At 41.6% G+C, this 25970-nt stretch overlaps 2 protein-coding genes across 8 annotated transcripts in view; both read right to left on the bottom strand.

The window, feature by feature from the left end:
* Window positions 1-10060, bottom strand: part of CTNNAL1 (catenin alpha like 1) — a 59381-nt gene extending 49321 nt beyond the window's left edge. For 4 of the 6 annotated variants that reach the window (XM_067040996.1, XM_059072251.2, XM_067040998.1 and 1 more), the window contains exon 1: window positions 9827-10060. In XM_067040996.1, the coding sequence (XP_066897097.1) occupies window positions 9827-9967 (141 nt within the window). In that variant the 5' untranslated portion in view covers window positions 9968-10060. Of the gene's footprint in view, window positions 1-8357; window positions 8515-9826 lie in introns of all 6 variants that reach the window. The other 2 variants (XM_067040997.1, XM_059072250.2) reach the window with 2 other exon arrangements.
* A 1808-nt stretch (window positions 10061-11868) lies between these two features.
* Window positions 11869-25970, bottom strand: part of TMEM245 (transmembrane protein 245) — a 104646-nt gene continuing 90544 nt past the window's right edge. For both annotated transcript variants that reach the window (XM_067040994.1, XM_067040995.1), the window contains one exon: window positions 11869-16832. In XM_067040994.1, the coding sequence (XP_066897095.1) occupies window positions 16775-16832 (58 nt within the window). In that variant the 3' untranslated portion in view covers window positions 11869-16774. The remainder of the gene's footprint in view (window positions 16833-25970) is intronic.

The raw sequence follows: 25970 nt of genomic DNA, 5'->3' as shown, positions 1-25970 counted from the left end.
ATGGAAAAAGATATTCCAAGCAAATGGAAATTGAAAGAAAGCTGGAGTAGCAATACTCATATCAGACAAAATAGACTTTAAAATAAAGACTATTACAAGAGACAAAGAAGGACACTACATAATGATCAAGGGATTAATCCAAGAAGAAGATATAACAATTGTAAATATTTATGCACCCAACATAGGAGCACCTCAATACAGAAGGCAAATGCTAACAGCCATAAAAGGGGAAATCGACAGTAACACAATAGTAGGGGACTTTAACACCCCACTTTCACCAATGGCAAGATCATCCAAAATGAAAATAAATAAGGAAACACAAGCTTAAATGACACATTAAACAAGATAGACTTAACTGATATTTATAGGACATTCCATCCAAAAGAAACAGAATATACTTTCTTCTCAAGTGCTCATGGAACATTCTCCAGGATAGACCATATCTTGGGTCACAAACCACGCCTTGGTAAATTTAAGAAAACCAAAATCATATCAAGTATCTTTTCCAACCACAACGCTATGAGACTAGGTATCAATTACAGGAAAAAATCTGTAGAAAATACAAATACATGAAGGCTAAACAATAGGCTACTAAATAACCAAGAGATAACTGAAGAAATCAAAGAGGAAATCAAAAAATACCTAGAAACAAATGACAATGAAAACACGATGGCCCAAAACCTATGGGATGCAGCAAAAGCAGTTCTAAGCGGGAAGTACAATCCTACCTCAAGAAACAAGAAACATCTCAAATAAACAACCTAATCTTACACCTAAAGCATTAGAGAAAGAAGAACCCAAAAAAACCCCAAAGTTAGCAGAAGGAAAGAAATCATAAAGATCAGATCAGAAAAAACGTGAAAAAGAAATGAAAGAAACAATAGCAAATATCAATGAAACTAAAAGTTGGTTCTTTGAGAAGATAAACAAGATTGATAAACCATTAGCCAGACTGGTCAAGAAAAAAAGGGAGAAGAATCAAATCAACAGAATTAGAAATGAGAAAGGAGAAGTAACAACTGACACTACAGAAATACAAAGGATCATGAGAGATTACTACAAGCAACTATATGCCAATAAAATGGACAACCTGGAAGAATTGGACAAATTCTTAGAAAAACACAAACTTCCGAGACTGAATCAGGAAGAAATAGAAACTATAAACAGACCAATCACAAGTACTGAAATTGAAACTGTGATTAAAAATTTTCCAACAAACAAAAGCCCAAGATGAGACGGCTTCACAGGCAAATTCTATCAAACATTTACAGAAGAGCTAACACCTATCCTTCTCAAACTCTTCCAAAATATAGCAGAGGGAGATGGAGAAAACTATAAGACATTGATGAAAGAAATCAAAGATGATACAAACAGATGGAGAGAGATATCATGTTCTTGGATTGAAAGAATCAACATAGTGAAAATGACTATATTACCCAAAGCAATCTACAGATTCAATGCAATCCCCATCAAACTACCAATGGCATTTTTCACAGAACTAGAACAAAAAATTGCACACTTTGTATGGAAACACAAAAGACCCAGAATAGCCAAAGCAATCTTGAGAAAGAAAAACGGAGCTGGAGGAATCAGGCTCCCGGACTTCAGACTATACTATAAAGCTACAGTAATCAAGACAGTATAGTACTGGCACAAAAACAGAAATATAGGTCAATGGAACAGGATAGAAAGCCCAGAGATAAACCCATGCACATATGGTCACCTTAACTTTGATAAAGGAGGCAAGAATATACAATGGAAAAAGACAGACTCTTCAGTAAGTGGTGCTGGGAAAACTGGACAGCTACATGTAAAAGAATGAAATTAGAACACTTCCTAACACCATACACAAAAATAAACTCAAAATGGATTAAAGACCTAAAATGTAAGGCCAGACACTATCAAACTCTTAGAGCAAAACATAGGCAGAACACTCTATGACATAAATCACAGCAAGATCCGGTTTGACTCACCTCCTAGAGAAATGGAAATAAAAATAAACAAATGGGACCTAATGAAACTTAAAAGCTTTTGCACAGCAAAGGAAACCATGAACAAAACGAAAAGACAACCCTCAGAATGGGAAAAAATATTTGAAACTGAAGCAACTGACAAAGGATTAATCCCCAAAATATACAAGCAGGTCACGCAGCTCAATATCAAAAAAACAAACAACCCAATCCCAAAATGGGCAGAAGACCTAAAGAGACATTCCTCCAAAGAAGATATACAGATTGCCAACAAACACATGAAAAGATGCTCAACACCCCTAATCATTAGAGAAACGCAAATCAAAACTACAATGAGGTATCACCTCATACCGGTCAGAATGGCTATTATCAAAAAATCTACAAACAATAAATGCTGGAGAGGGTGTGGAGAAAAGGGAACCCTCTTGCACTGTTGGTGGGAAGGTAAATTGATACAGCCACTATGGAGAACAGTCTGGAGTTTCCTTAAAAAACTAAAAATAGAACTATCATATGACCCAGCAATCCCACTCCTGGGCATATACCCTGAGAAAACCATAATTGAAAAAGAGTCATGTACCACAATGTTCACTGCAGCACTATTTACAATAGCCAGGACGTGGAAGCAACCTAAGTGCCCATCGACAGATGAATGGATAAAGAAGATGTGACACATATATTTAATGGAATATTACTCAGCCATAAAAAGAAACGAAACTGAGTTATTTGTAGTGAGTTGGATGGACCCAGAGTCTCTCATGCATAGTGAAGTAAGTCAGAAAGAGAAAAACAAATACCGTATGCTAACACATATATATGGAATCTTTAAAAAAAAATGGTTCTGATGAACCTAGGGGCAGGACAGGTCTGTGCTCTAAGGCACAGACATAGAGAATGGACTTGAAGACATGGGGAGGGGGAAGGGTAAGCTGGGATAAAGTGAGAGAGTAACATTGACATATATACACTACCAAATGTAAAATAGATAGCTAGTGGGAAGCAGCCACATAGCACAGGGACATCAGCTCAGTGCTTGTGACCACCTAGAGCGGTGGGATAAGGAGGGTGGGAGGGAGACGCAAGAGGGAGGGGATATGGGGATATATGTATGCATATAGCTGATACACTCTGTTATACGGCAGAAACTAACACAACATTGTAAAGCAATTATACTCCAGTAAAGATGTTTAAAAAAAAAATCAGGAGACAGACAGCTGGTAACATTGCCTTGAATGTGCCAAATAAAATTTTAGCTATTATTCTGCAAAAATAGGAGGCATATTAAATTGGGAGTCACAACTAGAATTGCCCTAACACCAGAGTGTAGAGAATGTCTGAATGAACTGGAAAAGAGGGCAGAGAAGGTATCCCATGGGGAAGAAAGAAGATCTGATACATTGAAGAACTCTCCTGTGGAATAAAAGAATAAGAACCCGGACCTACTTGATACCGTCTAACAAAGGGTGTCAAGAAGTTCTCATCGCCAACACAGTATAGCCTAGCAGTTAAGAGCATGAAATATGGCGTCACTCTGCCTGGGTTTGAGTTCTGGCTCTGTCATATGATTATGTAGCAAGTTATCTAACCTTTCTGTGACTCAGTGTTCTCATCTGTAAAAACAGGAGTAATAATAGTACCCATCTCATAAGGTCATTGTGGAGAATTAATTAGTATATGTAAATAAAGTCCTTAGAATAGTGTCTGGTATTTAGTAAGCATTACATATTGATTAATATTGTCCTTTTCACATTTCTAGAATCTCTGTTCTTTCCTCATGTTTGTGATGTTATTCTTATTTTCTAGAATAGCTGACAGTAATCTCTTGATTGAAATGGATTATCTTAGTTTACTTATTTTGTGGGAAGATAAGAAAGCAAATGAAGACCCAGGGAGAAAAAAAAAAAAAAAATGGTAGTAGGCCAGATAAAAGAACAAAGCTTTAATTCCCTGGGACCTGAAAAACAAGGGAGTCAGCCCAGGACAGAGAAGTTCATCCCTGGGCTTAACTCATTAGTAAATTCTCAAAATTATTAGATAGAAAAATCAGCTAATTAGCTATAGCAACCAGTACAGAAGGAAACACAGCGAAGCATGAGGAGGTCTTTAAAAGCAGAGAAAAGGGCACTTTCACGCTCTTTATACACTATTTATGTGTTTTTCCTTTGCAATTAAAAACACATATATTCACATACACAAATCAGCAGAGTCCCATATGTATTCATCTCCAACTTAGTGAGACAAAGATCCTAAGAAGCTTCACAGGACAATGCAGAGAGAAATGGGAAGACAGGGGAGCTCCCCTGGAGATTTATTAAAGGGTCTGTATAACGGTGAGGGAAGTAAATCTATCACAGACAGGAAAAGACTAGTGGGTGGTAGAATAACATTCCTCACCAGGGTGGAGCTGTGTGGCAGATAACCTCCTTCCCTCCCTTGGATAAAAGTGTTGTAAGGCTGGGAGTGGGAGTTCTGACAGGAAGAATAAAGTGATTATTAAAGAAGGTGGGGAGCTGCTCTGTAGAAAATGTGCTTGGGACTTAGCCCAGGGCTTTTACAAAATCATCTGAATTATGAAATATACAACAAATGAGTGTATAGAACATATACGCATACCATTTAAAGAAATGAAAGGAAGACATAACAAACCTACCACCAAGCTTAAGAAAACATTAGCAGCACCTCTGACAGCCCATGTGCCCTGGGGGCCCCCTCCCTTTCTACATCACCCCCTCACCGCCCCCCCACCGCCTCAGAGGAAACCACTGCTCTGATTTTGTGTTCATCATTCCCTTATTGTAACTATTGCACATATGTTATATCCTTAAATGATGTATGGTTCTGTTTTGCCTGTTTTGAACCTTTAATTTTTTTTTCCTTAACATTATGCTTTTGAGATTCATCCATGTTGATAATTATAGCTAAGGTTTATTCATTTCACTGCTGCATAGTATCTTATATGAACTTAGCACATTTTATTTAAACATCCTACTGCTAAAAGACGTTTGGGTAGTTTCCAGTTTGGAGCCATTAAAAGTAAAAAGACTATCAACATTCCAATCTACGTCTCTAATACACGTGCAGGATTTTCTCTAGGGGTATGGTTTAACAGTGAAATTCCTGGGCCTTAGGTGATACCCACCTTGAACTTTAATATATTACATCAAACTGTTTTCCAAAACTGTTGTACTACTGACCTTTCCATCAACTCCACATTCCTCACCAAGGCTTGTTCTCACTGCAGCTCTAACTTGTACTTCACTGACTTCTAATAAAGTTGAGCAGCTTTTCACATATCTTTTAGACATCTGTTTCCTCTTCTACAGGATGAGTATTTGTTACCAATGTTTAATGGGTGATCTTATTTTTGATTCATTGGAGTCCTTTATTTATCCTGGGTGCTACCAATCATTTGTTGGTTATTTGTGTTGCAATCATATTCTCCCACTTTAAGGCTTATCCTTTCAACTTTGATGAAGAAAGATTCTCCATTTTTAAAAAAATTTATTATATTTTTACTTTTGGTTGCGTTGGGTCTTTGTTGCGGTGCGCGGGCTTCTCATTGGGGCGGCTTCTCTTGTTGTGGCGCACGGGTTTAGGTGCTCCGCAGCATGTGGGATCTTCCCAGACCAGGGCTCGAACCCATGTCCCCTGCATTGGCAGGCAGATTCTTAACCACTGTGCCACCAGGGAAGTCCAATTCTCCATTTTAAGGGAGCAAATATATTAAGTTTTGCTTAGGGTTTATACTTTCAGCGTATTAAGAAATCTTTTCCCACCGTGAAGTGGTGAAGATATTGCCCAATTTTTTTCCCTAAAAGTGTTTTAAGTTTTTTACTTTCATATTGATATTTTTAATCCATTTGGAATTGGGATTCAATATCATGTGTTTCTATTCAGATAACCAATTGTTCCCATTTTTTAAAAAGTTCTTCCAGGGCTTCCCTGGTGGTGCAGTGGTTGAGAGTCCGCCTGGGGATGCAAGGGGACACGGGTTCGTACCCCAGTCCAGGAAGATCCCACATGCCACGGAGCGGCTGGGCCCGTGAGCCATGGCCGCTGAGCCTGCGCGTCCAGAGCCTGTGCTCCGCAACGGGAGAGGCCATAACAGTGAGAGGCCTGCGTTCCGAAAAAAAAAAAAAAAAGAAAGAAAAGTTCTTCCTTTCCCCAGTGACAAGCAGTGCCAATTCTGTGAATTATCAAGTTTCCGTATATGTGTGGATCTGTTTCTAGGTTCTCTATTCTGTTTCACTAGTCTATTTGTCCATCTCTGTTCTTAAACCCACACTGTCTTAATCACTCTAGCTTTATAATAAGACTTGAAATCTGGTAGAGCAAGTCCACCCACCTTGTTTCTCTTCTGGCTATTCTTGGCTATTTGCTCTTTCATAAAAATTTTAGAATTACTTTTATCAAATTCTACTAAAAAAAATCCTGTTGAAATTTTCATTGGAATTGCATTAAATTTACATATCTATAGGGAAAATTGATATCTAAATAATATCAAGTCAATCTAGCCGGGAAGATGGTACTTTTCTCCCATTTATTTAGCTCTACTTTGGCTTTCCATAAAATTTTTAAATTTTCTCCATGAAGTTTGGCCTCTCTTTTGCTATACACATATATACACATATTTTGCTGTCATTTTTATTCTAACTGGTATCATGTTTTAGTATGACTTTTCTGTTTGTTATTAATGTAGAAAGAAAAGCAGTTGACTTTAGAAGCCTACATTCAGTGAACTTACTAAACTTCCTAACTTTTATAATTTATTTGTAGACTCCAGTTTTCTATGTAGATAATTATATTTTGATTTTTCCTTTTCTACCTTTATACCTTTCACTTCTTGTCTTGTTGCAATAGAAGCTATGAGAGCAGATATCCCTCCTCTTGTTTCTAGTTTAAAGGAAATGTTTATTTTAAATCTGACTTGTTGCTATGATGTTAACTATAGGTTTTCTGTAGGTACTCTTTTATCAGGTTAAGGAAGTTTTCTTCTATTACTAGTTTACTATGTGCTCCTTATCATGATTAGAAGTTGAATTTAACTGAAGCTTTTCTGCATCTATTGCTACGAACATGTATCTCTTCTAATATGTAAACACAGAAAATTGTATATATACGTTTGTCTAATACTGATGCTGCATTCCTAGAATAAGGCCATTTAACCCAGAACTTTTTACCTGGAGAGTCAGAAGAGGTTAAATGATATCAGAGTAGAAACTCTGCTTAAAACTTACTAAGCTGTACAAGGCTAGCCCTACTTGTTCACCTCAAGACCCCATCTCCTCTATGGCATTGTTGCTGGCTCATCCACACCTGCTCTGAGCTCTTAGAGCATTTACTGTGGATGATGTTCATCTGACACTTGCCATGTGCTATTCTGTACCTGCCCTGCCTCCCAACTAGAATACAAGTCCCACAGAGAGAAGGAACTAGAAAGCTTACAACAAATGCTTGCCTAAAAAGCTTAAACTTATTCTTGTGGATATGGTGGTAAAACATGAGTTGGATAATAAGGCAGCATCCTTAGAAAAATGAGACTCCTGGACATGAGTTTTCTAGAGAGCTGCACTTTAATCCACTAATACTCACTAAAACTTAAAAATCATTCTAAACTGTATTTCACACTTAACTGCTTTGTGAGTGTTCTGGTCATGCTTTATATATTTCTTGATTTTAAGCATAAGTTAACTTTTTCATTGTTGAGTACAGTTAATCGTTAGGAATATCAGTTATAATAATGCTAAAGATAGCTGTGGACACATACTGTGTGGAATGCAGAACCTCAGCTATGGCCCTGAATGAGTCTTTAACAGGGAAGGAAAAGAAAAAAAAAAAAAAAGCTGGCATTTTCCCCCTTTGGCATTGACCTCTAGTTAACTCTCAGCAGCCAATTCACATTTCCTCCTCCACTCTCCTACTCTCTCCACCCTCTCTTACCCCAGAATTACACAATGCAGAACTCTAGGATACATTTTTAGCAGTGATACTGTGAAAAGTTACCATTTCTCCAGATTACAACAACCTTCCAGCTTGTTTTTCCATTGTGGACTCTCTTCTCCGAACCTACTACTGGCTGACCTCATCACCACCCCTAATCTCTAGGGAGAACAAATATGGTGTAGCTAACAGCACAGACTCTGGGACCAGGCTGCCTGGATTCAAACTCCAGTCTGACATTTACAGGTGAAAGTCCCACTACAAGTCACTTAACCTCATTATTCCTCAGTTTCCTCATTCATATAATGAGAATAAACATATCTCTACCTCATAAGACTGTTACGAGAATTAAATGAATTAATATGTATAAAGTGCTTAGAACACGGCCTAGCGCATAGTAAGCATTATATCTGGATTGTTAAAAAAAAAGAAAAATGGATAAAATACCACTCTCTTAACTCTCTCTCTTAAAACTACTCCAGTATTTTTCATTTTGTGTTGCGGTTGTGCTGGTGGTGGTCGTGACATTCTTTTGTGGGAGGGGCAGTGCAGACATCACTAACTGATCCTCAACTCATCCCACCCGGCCGTGCTTCTTTCAGACCTGGAAGGGAAGGGGGATGGGGAGTGTCAAGGTTATTCATTCACTGTTCTGTTAGCCAGGCTAAAATGAGCACAGGTGAAGAAAATAGGGCTGTTTATTTAATCAGCATAACAGGACTCTAGGGACATGTATGACTGCCGTTTTCAAATATCTGCAGGGCTGGGATGGAGAACAGATAGCACTGGAAATTCTATGGAATAGCTACAGGCTCCCCCATCACTGAGCATGTTTAAGCAGGGGACTGGTGATCAGGTGTCAAGGATGCTCTAAGAATTTTTAAATTTAGCATCAGATAACCTTTAAGATTCCTTCTACCTGTAAAATCTTGGCAATGCTTACGTGAAGCATCAAGATGTTACAGTCTAGTTGTGAGTCACACATCCAACGAGCTCCTGAAGGCACAGAATTCTTCACTCCCCACAGTGCTTAGCACATCACAACAGATCTAGGTGAGGAATTCCAGCCCGGAGGCTGCGTACACTCGGCTCACAGTAACAAAAACTTCTCTAAAGCTACGCGCATCAGTTAGCTGATTCCAGGCTTCTGGTGGGACCAATAAATTCAATAACGCATACATTCCCAAATGGGATTTGGCAAAAAGATGTGCACCCGAATTAACTATCAGACGGTCCTTCACTTCACCCTTCCGAGGCCGGACAAAAGCCAACTGAAGTGAGCAGACAGGTTAAGGGGAAGGGGCCGGGTGGCCCGGGGTGAACGGGCGACTGGCGAGCCGACTCACATTCCGGGGAAAGGGACAAAGGCCTAGGGGAGAGGAGAGCACGCTGGACTTGGAGGCCGGCAGCAACGCCCCAGCCAGACTGGCCACAGCCCGGGTTAGGACTGGAGGTGCAAAGGTGTGCGGGCAGTGAGTTAAAGAGCGGCAGCGAGGAGGGCCCCTAAGCTCCAACGGAGCCCCCGCGGGGGTCCCCTATGCCCCCGGGGAGCTGGCCTCGGGGAGCCGGGGGCCACTGGAGCCGCAGGCCCGAAGAGGGTCCCGTGGGGAGGCAGGGCGGCGCACCTGCGGCCAGCACTCAGGTCCGCACGGGGCTCCCCGCCCAGCAGCCTCCGCTTGCTGCTCAGTCCACTTAGCCCCACAGCCGGATTTCGGATGGTCCCGACTCCCGCCGCCTCAACCAAGGCCAGTCCTCAAGCCCCAGACAGGCGGTCCGACACTGACGCCGGAGTCCTGGCGCGGAATGTGGGGCAGCGGCTGCCTCCCGCCCGGCCCGGCCCCTGCCGCGAGAGCGACCGCCGCCATCGCGGGCCGCGGCCGGAGGGAGACGCAGGGGCCGCGCGCGCGCTGCTTTACCTGAGAAACCAGCGGGAGCAGCGTCTGCTCCACCGAGCGAGTTTTGATCTCGAGTCCGGAGTCGAAGGCGAGGCCAAACGGGCCGGAGCCGTGCACTGCCCCGGCGGCGGCACCGCCGGCCGGGCCCGGAGAGGCGGCCATGGCCCTCAGCCCGTCGCGGAGCCCGGACACCGCGCCGCTGCGGTCGGTCCCGCCGCCCGCCAGCCTGCTTGCGCTCCGCAGCTGCGGTGCACCCGCTCCGCCCGAGGCCCCGCCCCCGGCACGGCCCCGCCCACCCTCCTCCTCCACGCGCCCCAGTCTGGAGTCCGCCCTACAGCCCCACCCCCTAACCCGGGCCCCGCCCCTTCTGTCCTCTGTCCCCAATCCCCATCCTGTCTCTCTCAGATCATTCCTTAGTGGGTTCCACACACGTCTCGCCCCTTCTAGAACAGAGAAACAAGATACCTGAGGGCGTCCCACGGCCACGTGGCCTCTTACCAGGGCAAAGACATCCATGCCCAGCGAAGCTTCCCATGCTCCCCAGAAGTGACTCGTCCTAACCCCCAATTCCCCGCGATTACTGGAAGCTGCGCTGGGATTGAAACTAACTGGTAGCCCGGGACCAGAGTCAAGCCTGTAGGGAAGGGCTTTTGCCATAAGACGGGAATTCTACAGGTTATAGTCTTTCTGGAGCTTCTCGGGAATGTCCCATTTCCCCCTTCCACCCTGCTCTTTTCCTAACAGTATCTTTCTCACAATTTCAGCTGGACTGAAGATGAAACTTTTGATAATGCAATCGTTGAAGGAGTATCTGGGTACTTGACAAGAAAACAGTGATTTGGGTACCTTCAGGCTACTGTTCAGAATTACTCTTCAAAAGGAAATTAAATAGAACATATGGAAAAACTTCACCTCTGCTCAACACTATTACTTTTAAAACTACTTTTCAAAATTACTTTTCCCCTTGTGCCTAGCGCAAAGCAGTTTCTCAACAGCTGTTCAGTAACTGAAGATCATTAGTGTGTATCTCTGACTAAACTCACTTAAGGGTAAGGCTAAGAATCAAGGAGCCCCTGTGTGACGGAGATGGGAGGGAGAACTGGACACCTGTGACCCTAAAGTTTCCAGAAGCAAACCCAGAGGAGGCTGACAGAAGCACACACCCTGTGAAAGGGTCCTAGGCTTATGCAACAGACTGAGAAGCATGAAGAAGTATTTTGTGAACTAGCATATTTGCCAATAAGAAACTATCAAGAGTAGAAAACAATCTGAATCTGAGGCTGGGTAGTCCACCCCTTACACCTTTGCCAGGATCATTTTCTCCATCTACAATGTCAGATTGATGAGCTGAATACCACACCAGCTCGAGGTGTCAGAAAGCTCTTTCCCAAGCACTGTTGAGATGTGTTTCAAACTACCTCCACTTGGGGTTCAGCTCCATCTGCTACTGCTGTGTGGATTATCTTTGCTATTGAAGATAGCCATACCTTAGGTTTGTTTTCTTCAAAACATGTGGGTTTTTTTTTTTTTTTCTGGTATACGGGCCTCTCACTGTTGTGGCCTCTCCCGTTGCGGAGCGCAGGCTCCGGAAGCGCAGGCTCAGCGGCCATGGCCCACGGGCCCAGCCGCTCCGCGGGACGTGGGATCCTCCCGGACCGGGGCACGAACCCGTGCCCCCTGCATCGGCAGGCGGACTCGCAACCACTGCGCCACCAGGGAAGCCCCAAAACATGTGGTTCTTTTATCCAACTTTTTCATTTGAGTCTCACTCCCCAGCCACCCACCTCATCACTTCCTTATCTACCACAAAGTCACCTTCCCCTGGGCTCTGAGGGTTCCAGCCTTAGCCTTGGACCCTTTCACCTCTTTAAGGTGCTCAGCACCCACTCCACAGGTACATCTTCCCTTATGTAAGTTGCCCATATTTCATAAAAATTCAGTGTCGGCACTGGTGTCAAAGAAATGGCAAGATATAAGGCCTAAGAGATGGATGTATTCGTGAAAGTTTGACTTCACTGAAGACCAAATTTCTCAACAGAAATGAGACTAAGTTTACCACCTGATTCATTCAACACATAGTAATTTTATTTCAAAATATAAATATTTTACATTTACAAAGATGTTACATCAGTCGGTTGTCAAAGCAAGTTAAAGCTAAGAAACAGAGTTTGTGAGAATAAAGGTGTATTGTTGTATTTGAATAATCTTTATTTACTTTCAAACCATCTCTACTTTGCCTGAGAATGCAAAGATGATACATTTTCCAGAAGTTACATAAGCAATTAAAACTATATATCCAATCTTGGTTTCACAATCAAATGGTATTTGAAATACACTCCAATCACCTAGACAAGTGGCACTGCAAAGCACAAATGAAGGGTTTTCTTTGGGATAACTACAATTGGAGTTACACTTTCTGGGTCACTGCCATAAAAAACAGTATTTGATAGGAAGCCAAAATGATGTTTAAGATCTGCTTCCATACCTTTCATAGTAAAATATAAAGCTGGAAGAAAAAGTAAGAAACCAGGTGTAGAGTAAAGAATTCTGGACTTGGAGTCAGAAGCTCTGCAACTGAATTCTGGCTCCATCACTTTGTGGTATAAACTTAAGGGAAAAATCACAAAAACCTTTCTGAGCCTCCAGTGCCTCATCTGATAATACTTACACCTGCCTGTCTCACAGGGTTGTTATGAAAGCATTCTGAAAACTATAAAGTGCCACACAAAAAAGCATTATTAAAATGTAATATCAACATATCACCACTGTATTTGCACACTAATTGATCTTTGAAAAACTTTCAAAACATAAACACAAATACCGATTCTACACACCATAGGTAGAAAAGAATCTCTATACTTGATGTATAGCTCTGAATGGCAAATACGTTTTCTTCCTGGTATCTCACTAAACTGAGATATATTACAGTTTACATGGTGGATGTACCATTCAGAATTCCATTAGGGACGTCTTCTAAAAGACCTGTAAACTTTTATCTGAGAGCCATGTTTCCCAAAGGACATGGAGTCCTTTGAGCTGCTCTGAAAAAAGGAGGATGGGGCGCAGTTTAAGGTCAAATAAGTCTCGTAAACACAGTCTTTGTCCCCTTATAAATTCACAACATATAAGAGCACATTAAAAACTCTTCGAAGTCCTACGGAAAGGAAACTAACTCAGCATTCCTCAATTTTAACTGACCTCGGAGTCCCCACCCCCCTACCCCATATACACTTTTGTTCTCTTGTAACATCTAATAACATCCCTTGCAACTACTGCTATAAGGAACACATTTTTCCAAAAGCTACTCAACTACAAGAGAAAGGGAAGAGAAGTAGAACAATGGCTGAGAGAAAAAAGAACTTACTCTGCTCTGAATTGTTACTGACTGGCTCTGTGTTAGAAAAGACACTTTAACCTTTGGATTGTTTCCTTCTCTAGAAAATGACAGGATCACCTAATTAGATAACGCTCATCTGGCACAGAATTTCTATGACTCCAGGATGCAGGCAGAACATCTTGATTTATAATTCTCTTGATAATTTTTGAACTACCAAAAAATTAACTGTTCAGTGGTTTCACATAGCATTCATATTTTTTGCAGATCCTCAATAAGTTAATGAAATGAATATATTTTAATGGCAAAATGGGTAGAGACAAGAAATACATAAAAAACAAAGAAATACTTGTTCTTGGCGGGAACTAGCATTTGGAAGTATGTTGCCAGAGGTTATAGTTCTACTGCGAAATGCCTAGTCTAATACTTTTGTAAGGATCTTGGAAGACCCTTAGAGGAGACTGCAGGGGTTTTCCTATAAACCTTGAGGTTGAAAGCTCTGGATAACTCACCTAAAATTACTTTGCTCTAATCTAACCCTTCATAGCCTGAATTTCTGAGCATTTCTTGCTCAGTAGTGACACATCCTGAAGCTCTAAATACAACCAAAGTGGGAACTAAGGGTACTAGCAAGTCCTGACGGGTCACAATGGGTTCTTGTTAAGACCGAGGTTAGCCAGAGGACCTCATCTGCAAGCCCTTTAATGGAATAAACTGCTATTTCCAAAGCTACTCAGTTTGTTTAAATAACACTCCTTGGGTATCAAGAGTCAATTTGCACCATTCTCAGAAGTCAAGGGAAAACTCTGCCAGCTAATCACCTCTAATGGAAATGGGTGTTAAGAATCCTTGCAAACTTAAGAATAAATAAAACTGGTATCTAAGGCAGTCTGGCAGAGATCACTTCCAGAAACAGAGAGTGTGAAAGGAATTTTGGAACTGAAGCTGGACTTACATGACATGGAGTTTATGCTGAAAACTCCCGTGCCTCGTTCTCGGAAAAGAGAGGAACGTACTGTGCGGGAAGATCTTATCCCCTCCATTCAGTTTACAATTGAGTCGACAATGTGACCTTCAAACTAATCTTTAATAAAGCTATAAAATGCAGGACAGTGTGATAGGATTTCTGTACTATGTTTTTACTGAAGCTACTTCTACTTCATCAATGCATTATCTGTTCCTAGGGAAACTTCTTTCTGGGTCAAATCCTGAGAATCATCTTTGAGACTTGAGCTTGAAACTCCTACTTTTTCATATCATTTGATCTCAATGCCTTATGAAGATCTGTAAAACCTCCTCACTGTATCTGAGGGGGCATGTTCTCTCTGTTTTTGAGGGTTGCAGGAAGACCTCCCCCAGATGCAGGGACTTCAAGTCCTTAGGCTGTTGCTGGAGTACTGGGGGAGTTCAAGTTTCCTGACAGGACTGGGGAGTACTCTGGTGCACCTGTGCTCCTGATACTTCAGGGTGATACTACATCATTGCTAATTTTGGCAGCTCTAAACTATTCTCTTAGGGCTCAGAGTCCCCCTCTAAGGACCTGGTATTCACACTAATAATTATGACCAGCAAGAGCCATACATTATTCCCTCAAATTTATATTTTTGCAATATCACTTTACAGAGCTAAAAGCACTTTGGAAGAACATAATCTGTATATGCACACTAACTCACTGTGCATAATACTTGCCTCTCATAAATATGTGCTAATCACAGCTGTAAACTTATCAGTATACCATTAACAAAAACAAACCTGATTTCTTTCTTAATACTTTTAATGCAAAATTTTTAATTTTAGCAATGCACATGATCTGGCTAAGATTTAAGGTGAGAGAAGGCCTTCTTATGAGTTATCCCCTACAGCACCCTGTACAGTGCCTGGCATAGAACCTAGAGTCTGGCAAACTCTCAACCAATGTTTTACTGAATGAATGACTGAACGAGTGATTAAAGAAAAGAATGAGTTACTTAGTGCCACTTAGTGCCAAATATAACACTTGGTGGAACACCAGATTGTAATTGTTGAAGGATTCGCAGGAAATACAGGAGATCTGTACAGTCTGCTCTACAGACAGAGACCTCATGGTAGCCTCTTTCCTAGATGGAATTTTTCTGAAGTAATATCAGAATAAATTTAAAGTAATTATCATTAACTATGCTTCTTAATGAGAAGATGTTTTAGAAAAATATGATTTCTACTTTTAAATGTTTTCCAAAAATGAAATCTTTGTTACTTAAGAACTCTTTCTCCTCCATACTCCTTTGGGGGCAGAGAAAGAGCCTGAAGATTGTTTTACACAGTGGAAAGGGCACAAAGCTAAGAGCTGGGGTCTAGTCCCAGACCTGTCATTAACCCTAGGACAAGTCTATGCGATAGAACAGGACACCTGTTCTACCTCACAGCACTGGAAAAATTGTGTAAGATATTAAAAGAAACACTACAACATAGCAGAGTTGGCAGACTGTGGAGTCAGAAAGATCTGAGGTCAAATTTTACTAAACTTCATGATTTTTGAGTTGGTCACTTTTCTGAACCTTACCTTCTCCATCTGTGTGAAACTGTTGCAAAATAATGTAAAGCTATATGAAAGCTGATGTGAAGTGCTTGTGAAATAACATGTGCAAAAAGACTTTGTCAAATGTAGAGCACTTATGCTGGTTATTGTGATATCTGAGATATTTTTAAAGTCATAATTTAATTCAACAAGCATCCATTTAGAGGCTATGTGCAAGGCACTGTGCCAAGTGATGGGAAAATACTATACAGATATAAAATTTTACTGCTAATAAAACTAATTAGTCAAATTCCAAATAGTGAAACAGGGATACTTTTAATGAATCAGAGCACTGCTGCCCCTGAGATTTTTTTCTTAAAACATTTGCAAAGAAAAACATTACAACATGAATTCTATCATACTGTTACCGTTAATAGCAGCTTAATAGGTATTTAATTTCAATGTGGTCAGCCGAGTTTTAAAAATTTGGCATTAGAGCCGTTGCGGATGGAGGGAGAAGGGGAGGAAGAGCTTCGGTCTTTCTGTGGTCTCCTATGGTTGTAACATACAACTAACTGAACTTCAAATAAGCCAGCTGCCCTTACACTGAAGATTTGCTCTTCCTCACAGAGAGGACCATACACTGTGCAAGAAGGGAGAAGACTCATTTTTCCCGCTCAAGCAACTACATTCTCAAAAGTGAAAGCCCTCTTCATGGAAAAGTGACTGTCACAGAAAAGTTTAAGGAGAGATTTCTTAAAACAGGAGAAAACTACACTGTATACAGCAGGTAGTTTAGGACTCTTTAAAAAACTTTATAAATACATATTATAATATACATAACCAAAGTGGGAAAATTTCAAGCCATGGTACCAGTTTATAAACTGAAACTTTTCAAGCCATCTTAGCAACAGTTAAGTGAGTAAACCACATTTCTGAGCTCCAAAGCTGTGCTTTAAAATGCAAAGCACAGCAAGTCCTCTCTTGTCCGGGCATTCTGTATGGAAGGCTAGGAGGCTTCTGCTTCTTTTCCTGGGCTCTGTTTGCCAGGCACAGCTGAAAGGATAGGAGGCCACAGCTGAGCTAAACTCACAGTCAAGGTTGAATTTCCTAGAGAAATCACTGCGGTTTAGAAACCAAGTCAGTCTACTGAAGAAACCAAGTCAGTCTTCAGATCTTCAGAAATGTCACGGAAAGTCCTTTAAGAAGAAAGACAGAATGATTAGTTTTGCTTTCGGAAAAGGGGAAAAAATAAAACCTCAGAGAAGGGAGGGAGGGAGGGAGGGAGGGAGGAAGGAAGGAAAGAAAAATAACATCTAACCAGTAATTCATTGCCACAGAATATCTTATTTTTATAATTTGAGAGCCTTGATGAGGTTATGTAGTCACTATTTTTTTCCAGATATTTTCACTGAGTATTGTTTCAAAGTCTGATACCTGTCTCTCAATCTTTAGTAACAAGAACTCCAGTTTTTTGGAGGGTCCATCCAAAAGACTATTTCCCCAGACTCTCTTGAAACTAATGACCATGTGACTAAGATCTGGCCAATTCGAAGTGTTGAGTGACTTCTGGGCAGTGTACTTAAAAGAGAAGGGTAATCTTCAATCCTTCCCCCTTCTTGCTGACTGGAAAGTAGACAGAATGATGTTAAAGAGAAAATCACTGAGACCAAAGATTAAACGTCATCAGGATAACTTTTATTGCAAAATAGGAAAACTGACCCAGCAATGTCCAAGCTCTGAGGATTGTGGTTCAGGGCAGGAGAAATGGGGTAGGTCTTTTCAACAGATGACCTTGTACTTGTACCATCTCTAACCTACATCCAGCAAGCCAAGTAAATGTAGCTAATTGGCAGGCAATATCTGGGTTGGGTGGAGGTGGTCTGCTGTATCTTTGTGGTGCCTACCTTAGGACTATAATAGCTAGTTGGCCTTTGCTACATAATTTTTATGCCCAAGCTAAGATGATATCACCCAGCCAGGTCTGCATCTGTGTTGGCAGCCACATGGCCAGGTCAGAGTTTATCAATGAACAAGAGCTCAAGCACCCATCTTAGATGAAAAGACCTCACACCAAGGCTGGCGTCAAGGTGGGGCGAAGCTTGGCATGGATGTTTGTGGAACAGACACACTAGTCCTGATCTGCCTGCCTCTGCACTTCTTACACCCAAGAGAGAAATAAACTTCTGGCTCATTTAAGTCACTGTTATTTTAAGTTCTACTGATGGTGGATTTTTTTGAGTTTGTTTTTTGGTTATAATACAGGCAAATCAGGGCTTCCCTGGTGGCGCAGTGGTTGAGAGTCCGCCTGCCAATGCAGGGGACGCGGGTTCGTGCCCCGGTCCGGGAGGATCCCGCGTGCCGCGGAGCGGCTGGGCCCGTGAGCCATGGCCGCTGAGCCTGCGCGTCCGAAGCCTGTGCTCCGCAACGGGAGAGGCCGCGGCAGTGAGAGGCCCGCGTACCACAAAAAAAAAAAAAAAAAATACAGGCAAATCTATCTTAACCGATACAGATATGAAGCACAAGTTTATTACCATCCTTTTAGAGGTTGCCTTACTCCTTTACAACAATATCACCAATTAGGAGGGTTCAACAGGCAGGGCAGAGGTAAATTAAAGACTAACCCTTTAGCACAATGTAGGAAGTACTTTAATGTCAAGAGGGGCACAGGTAAAATGTTACAGAAAAAAGATTACATTCAAGGATGCTCAGTTATCTCAAGGCTCCTTCACTGCATGAAGGAACAGCTTTGAGGAACGGGTAAGCTTCCTGGCTATGGTTCCTGTGGCTCTGAAAGGGTTTATATGTGACATGACTGAACCCCATGTTGAATATTATGCTGATAGGTCACAGAATTGGAATGAATTTCTTTCCTTATTCTTATTTATACCTGGAGAAAAATTCCCCCAAACTAAGATTTATACAGACACAAATGTTTTATATATATATTAATATCCATCTATCTCTACATCCATCAAACCAGGGTTTCTCAGCAGCAGCACTGTTGACCATTTTGTGCATTGTAAGATGTTTAGCAGCATCCCTGCCTCCACCTACTACAGCTCTGATGATGAACATGTCTCTAGACATTGCCAAACACCCCCTGAGGGGAGCGAAATCACACCCTCCTCCCAGAACCATTGCTCTAGATAGCTATCTACCCATTTATTTATATATCTATTTTTCAGTCTCACCTAAATTTTTGTTTTTACATTTGTGTATAGGCAAAGCTGGCTGCAAGTTGCCTCAGACTATATGAATTTCAAGTAGCACTTAATTCTGGGAAGCCCTGGAAAATCTTTAAAACCAATAACCAAAAACTTGCCAATATTTCAAAGCATTTTCCAACACCCAAAACAGTTTGTAAACTCATTCTTTGATATCTTTTCAACTTTCTAAGATACCTGCAAATTTGAATCTCTAACTCTTCAACTCCCCTAAATTATGAATGAAAATTTCTGCCTCAGGGCAAAGATGCATGAAATAAGATTAAGACTGGGGTTCGCCTGGCGACTGCTTTCCGTTGACAAGTAAGCTTAGCTGTGACCTTGAAATTCATACCTGCTATTCAATTCCACCTCCAGGCCAAGAAAGTCTCCAGAAGGACTCAGAAGAAAGAAAACAAAGTGAAGCAAGCTAAGAAAACAGTTGCTAAGTGTTTTCTATCTCAACAGTGTATTTTCTCTAGATGTTTAAGGTGGTGACCGTGGGGGCTGTGTGTGTATAAAACCCCATAGAAGTAACACTGAACTTAACTGAACCTCAATTATCTCCTGGAAAACAAACTCCATAAGCTAGAGATAGAGAAATAATTTCTTTCTGGCTTCATCAAAAGGCACAGTACTAACTAATCTGCAGGGCTCATAAATCTGTAACTCTCTAGATTAGGAAGAAACAAAGGAATAAATATTGCATTGACAGTATTTCCTTCTTTCTTTTCTTTTTTTTTTTTTTTTTTTTTTTGCCTCAATGCACAGCTTTCAAGATCTTAGTTCGCCAACCAGGGATTGAACCCAGGCCCTTGGCAGTGAAAGTGCCGAGTCCTAACCACTGGACTGCCAGGGAATTTCCTTAACAGTATTTCTAAAAATGGCAAATGTCCTACCTAAACCGTCTAAATACAGTATTCTTTCCCAAACCATAAGGATTATTATGCTCCTTTGAACCACAGTGGTAGAATTTCTTAAGAACAAGCAATGCAGAATGGGGCCACATGAGACTAGGGGGGACAGAGGACTGCTGTTAACATTTTACAGTTCCTTTAAGAGCAATGGAGATTGTGCGGTGTGATTTCTCATTTACAATCTCTGCTCCTTGGAAATATTTTGGGATCTGCTTCCCCTAAAGTTTCAATGAGATTTTAAAATATCCATTTGTGTGAATGTTTAAATCTTTCTGCTTTAACAACTCAAGAGTTGTTGACTCCCAGCCTCCCAGAGAAGCAGAGTAAATTGTGGATGTTTAACTTACTTTCGTTGGCTCAGGATAGCAAGTGTGTATCTCCTAGACCCTCACCCGCACATCTTGTGACAGAGCACATGTCATCACTATTATGTACATTCCTTCCCTTCCAAAAATTTGGAATAAAGTTCTAAGGCTGGAGTTTACCATGGCCCCTCCTCTTTTTATCAGCCTCACAGTTATACTGCAAAAATCTTTTAATCTGATCTGCTCTTGGTTTCATTAATCTATTATTCATCAAATTTTCATTGAGCACTTTCTATTTGCCAAACACCACGCCAGGAATGGTAACACAGCTGTAAACGAGTTAGACAAAGTTCCTACCTTCAGAAAACTTACCAATTAGTGGAAAGACAAACACTCATTTATATAATAGGTATTAAGCTGCAATACGATAAGTGGAAGATGCTATGGGAACACATAGCAGGGACATCATATCTAGTCTAGAGAGTTCTAGTAATGCTTCTCCAAAGAAGAGTACTTTAAGTAAAGGTTATGATACTGGACTTGGCTAGAAAGGGGGTAGTATTCTTTACAGAGGGGAAAACATGTGCAAAGATCTCACTGACTCCAGGAAACTAAACAAGTTCAATATGGCTAGAAAAGAAAACGTAAGGCAGGCAACAGAGAGAGATGAGTCTGCTGAGGCAGACAGAAGGCACGAAAAGTCTGATGGGCCAATTTAAAGTTTCAACTTCATGCTGAAGGCCATGGGAAGCCATCATGGGAATTTTAAGCAGCAGGGGCATTTAACAGTTATGCTCCAGAAAAACCAGAGAACAAGATGGGAGGGAACTAAGACTTGAGGCAGGGACCAGTGAAGAGGATGTTGAAGAAATCCTGGCATTGGGTCAACACCATTGGGAAGACAGAGGAATGAACAGATTCAGGAAAGTTTTTAAGTGACAGTGTCAAAGGAGAAGCAACCACCAGTGGAAGTAGAGTACAGCTCCCTTCCCATCTCCAGTTCTCTTTTTTCCCTCATTATCCTAAACTGGAATAATGGGGAGTACACTCCAACTGAAATCCTTAAGGTTAATGTAAAGATCTGGAGGAGTGGGCTTCCCTGGTGGCGCAGTGGTTGAGGATCCGCCTGCCGATGCAGGGGACACGGGTTCGTGCCCCGGTCCGGGAAGATCCCACGTGCCGCGGAATGGCTAGGCCCGTGCGCCATGGCCGCTGAGCCTGCGCATCCGGAGCCTGTGCTCCGCAACGGGAGAGGCCACAACAGTGAGAGGCCCGCGTACAGAAAAAAAAAAAAATCTGGAGGAGTGGTGACTGTTTTTTGGAGAACATCTTCATATTTTATTTTGCAAAGACAAAAATAACTTCTTGCTCTATAAAAGGCAGGATGTGTTACACCATAGCTTAACTGCCAAATACTGATCTTTCTTGACTTAGGGTGGTATTACGTCCCAATAAACCCACTGTAAGTTGAAAATATCCTAAGTCAAAAAGCGTTGAAAACACTTAACTTACGAAACATCATAGCTTAGCCAAGCCTACCTTAAACACGCTCAGAACACTTCCATTAGCCAGCCTACAGTTGGGCAAAATCATCTAACACAAAGCCAGTTTTACAATAAAGTGTTGAGTAGCTCATGTAATTGACTGAATGCTGCACTGAAAGTGAAGAACAGAACGGCTGTCTGGGTACTGCATGGTTGTAGGCCGACCGGTTGTTTCTTTACCTGATCGAGCGGCTGACCGGGAGCTGCCGCTGCCACTGCCCCGCATGCCGAGAGAGTATCGTACCGCATATCGCTAGCCCAGGAAAAAAACCAACATTCAAAGTTTTAAGTACAGTTTCTACTGAATGTGTATCCCTTTCACACCATCACAAAGTTGAAAAAAAATCATAAGTTAAACCTCCTTAAGTTGGGGACCATTTGTAATTTCTCTTATGAAAAGATACTGAACTTTGATTGAACTTTGGGTATTAAATCATGAAAGATAATCACAGTCAGGTTAAGATCATGCTTCTAAAAACAGCAATGAGTTACTAATTACTCTGTCCTAGAAAAAGAAAAAGCTGAGTTCCTAAAGGGCCACATTCCAGCTGTCACCTCCAGTCATAACAAGGGATGACAAGAGGGCAAAGGAAAACTTGCATACAGCGAACAGCATTCCCACAGGAGTTCCTGTGACATGCCCTTACTTTCTCCTTACAGGTTTTTCTGAGCTTTAATATTCAGAGATTGCTGCTCATTTTTTGGTAGGAGTGAAATAAGTACATCAAATCAAGTCTGATTATCCTGTCCAAAAATCAAGAAAGTACTTGAAAATGTGTGACTGCAGGGTGTTTTGATCTTTCCCCACACCTCCCAAGCAGCCCCAGTGTTAATAGAGAACAGGGGAAGCAATAGGTTCTGATTATTGAATCAAGGCCAAAATAGTTGGGAGCCCAAAGTTGTGCTGTGTCTGTGACATTCACCCTTGTGAAATAGTGCAACCACCACGATCAACAGTGAGAAGCAGAGAAAAGGGGTCCACCCTCCTTCATCTTTCCTTAGGTGGACAGTCATTCATCCGTCTGAAGATACATGGCAGTACACAGAAATAGCCGTGCAAATGGGTCTTCTCAGCCACCAGCGCCTGCATCTGCAATTAGAAGGTATATGTGCCTAATGGAATGAACAATCCACCCTCCATTATCAATCACACTGTAACAACATGAGAGTTCCTAAGACAAGCCAAACCCTTCCACAGCTGACGTCTCTGTAGAGACTATTCCCTCACAGCCCATTCATTCCTTCATCTAGGAAGAGAGCACGTTCCAAGGTTGACAGGTGCTGTGGATACACCAGTAACTAACATGGACGTGACCCTGCAGTAACAGCAACCACAGTCAAGCGGGAAAAGACAAAGAATCAAGTGTATAAGTGAGAGTTGTACAGGAAAGGAAAAGTACAAGGTGCTATCTGTAAGAGCATTAAACTAGCAGAAGGGCGTAACCTAATCTTGAGGGTAGGGAAAGCTTCTCCTATGAACTGACATTTGAGTTGCGATCTGAAGAATGATTAGGAGTTAACTAGGCAAGGAAAGATGGGGGAGGGGGAGAGTGTCCAGACAGAGAGAGCAGCATGCTTCAAGTCCTAGAGTTTGAATGGAGCTGGTGTCACTGAGGCCCTGACACAAGGGCAATGTGGCTGCAGCTCAGACAGGGGAAAATGTTTCAGAATTCGTGAAGCAGGCACAGGTAGATCATGTAGGGCCTTGGAAGGATTTTGATCTTCCTTGTAAGAACAATGGGAGGCCAGTTTTGGCAAGCACGACCAGATATGCCTCCATTCTGAAAAGAAAACATCCGCTGCAGTATGGAAAAGGGACTGGAGGACAGTAAGAGTGGACACTGAGAGACCAGCTGAGAGACTGAGATGCCTGCAGCAGTCCAGGTGAGAAACCTGACAGCTAGGCCCAGGGCAGGTGGAATTGGAGAAAAAGCAGAAAGGATAGATTTAAGATAAAACTGATAGGAGATGGGCTTCCCTGGTGGCGCAGTGGTTGAGAGTCCGCCTGCCGATGCAGGGGACGCGGGTTCGTGCCCCCGTCCGGGAGGATCCCACGTGCCGTGGAGCGGCTGGGCCCGTGAGCCATGGCCGCTGAGCCTGCGCGTCCGGAGCCTGTGCTCCGCAACGGGAGAGGCCACAACAGTGAGGCCCGCGTACCGCAAAAAATAAATAAATAAATAAATAAAAAACAAAAAAAACTGATAGGAGTTGGTGAAGATGATTACCGAGGAGATGGAAAGTCGTAAGGATGACCACACACTGGCACATACAATTAGAGGGTAACACCTACTGAGGAAGGAAACAGGAGAATGTTTTTTCTTGCGGGGGGTGGGGGGGTGGGGGGGATGATTAAGGAAAAGAAAGATCTTTAGTCAAAACACACCAGCTCACCTGCTTATTACTATGTGACTAGAGGCAAGCTAACTTCTCTAAGCCTTGATTTCTTCCTTTATAAAATATGGAAAACAATCTTTCCTAACCTCACATGAAAACACTGGACAGAGTAAGTAAAATAAGACAACGCAGGTAAAGTTTTATCACAGGACTTGGCATGCTGAGTCCCAATAAATGTCAGTGGTGGTTGTTCGTTACTATTTAAGAGGTCACTTAGACTTTCCACTAGAAAGTGCTGTGTTGAACACATAGTTCCTTCAGGCCTTCTCAAAACCCCATTAGAATGCCAGTAAAAAGTGTTTTTTTTAAAGGCACAAACATACCTGAAAAAAAGAGGAGAAAAAAGAGAACACAAAAGGTTAAGAGCAACAAATTTTTAGAAGATGGAAAGCAGATGAACAACTGCTATGACCCAGCATAACCTAAAAAGCTGAATCCTAAGCCAGGAGTTAATCAGCAAAATTGCCCATAAGGCTCAGGAATTGGTGATATCAAGTAACTTTGGAAGTGGGGTTGAAGGTGGGACTAAACACAGAAGGGCTGCTTTAAAGTGTGCTTAAAAAGCAGTAAGATCAAGCTGTCAAACTCTGGGCAGGAGATTAAAAGATCCTTCTCTGAGGAATTTAGCAGCCCCAGAGGGAAACCAAAAAGCACTGACATCAAGGGTTGCACAAGACAATGGTCCTGGCAGATTATATTATGGTAACACACTTAATAACCAACCCACAGATCCTGAGTAGTTCACTCTTAACATAAGCCAGTAGTCAAAAATATCCGATACTTGCTATTGTGATTATGTTGTGTTAATATGGTGAAGGTGAAGGGATATTACAGATGTAATCAAGGTCCCTAAGCAATTGACTTTAATCAAAATGGCAATATGTTCAGTGGGCTAGGTCTAATCAGGTGAGCCCTTTACAAAAAGGGTCTTAGCAAATCAGAGACAGAAGTCAGAAAAATACTCTCCTGCTGGCCTTGAAGAAGCAAGCATCATGTTATGAAATGCCTATGGAAAGGGGCAGCCTCTAGAAGCTACAAGCCTCAGTTCTACAACTGCAAGCAAAGGAATTCTGTCAACAACAGACAAGCTTGGAAAAGGGCTCCCCAATCTGCAGATGAAATCCCGGCCCAAGCTTACACCTTGACCATAGCCTTGGCAGATCCTAAGCAGAAGACGAATTATGCCTGTACTCCTGACTCATGGACTTTAATATAAATGTATGTTGTTTTAAGCCACAAAGTTAGTGGAAATTTGTTATGTATCATAGAAAAGTAACAGACCTATATGCCAAAAAAGGTAAATTTTATTTATACAAATAATACCTCAATAAACCAGACCCCCAAAAAATATGATAGCAGAAATGGAGACCTCTAAGAAGGTGTCAGAAGATAAAGTTGGAGAAATCACCCAGAAAATGGGAACCAAAAAGACAGAACCAGAAGAACATCAGAGAAAAGGTTAAAAAATGATATGAACAGTATATGCGGGTCAGCACCAAAATAAAAGTAGTTTTGAAAGGGAGAGAAGGAAATCATTAATAAAATAACTGAAGAAAAATTTCAGAAGCACAGAACATAAATTTCCAGTTTTAAAGGTCACAAAGGCACTTGATACCAGTGCCAATTGGAACAACAACAACAAAATAGATTAAAAACAACAAAAAAGATCCTATAGGTTTTCAAACAGTTAAATTACAAAGAATCAGGAACCAGAAAGGCTTCAGAATTTTAACAACCATGAAAGCTAGAAAACAATGAAGAAATAAAGTTCTAAAGGGAAAAAATCTTAAACATAGAATTATCTACCCAGGCAAACTACTGAGGAAGTATGACTTTAGAAGAAGCCTTTTTTTCAGACATGTATCATCCTCCAAATTTACCTCCCATGCATTCTTTCCCAAAAATCTACAGGAGGATGTGCTCCAACAAAAAGCAGGAATAAATCAAGAAAGAAAACAATATTGGGAAATC

This window comes from Kogia breviceps, chromosome 8, assembly GCF_026419965.1.
Source record: "Kogia breviceps isolate mKogBre1 chromosome 8, mKogBre1 haplotype 1, whole genome shotgun sequence".
NCBI lineage: Eukaryota > Metazoa > Chordata > Mammalia > Artiodactyla > Physeteridae > Kogia > Kogia breviceps.
This window is presented reverse-complemented; position numbering and strand designations above follow the sequence as displayed.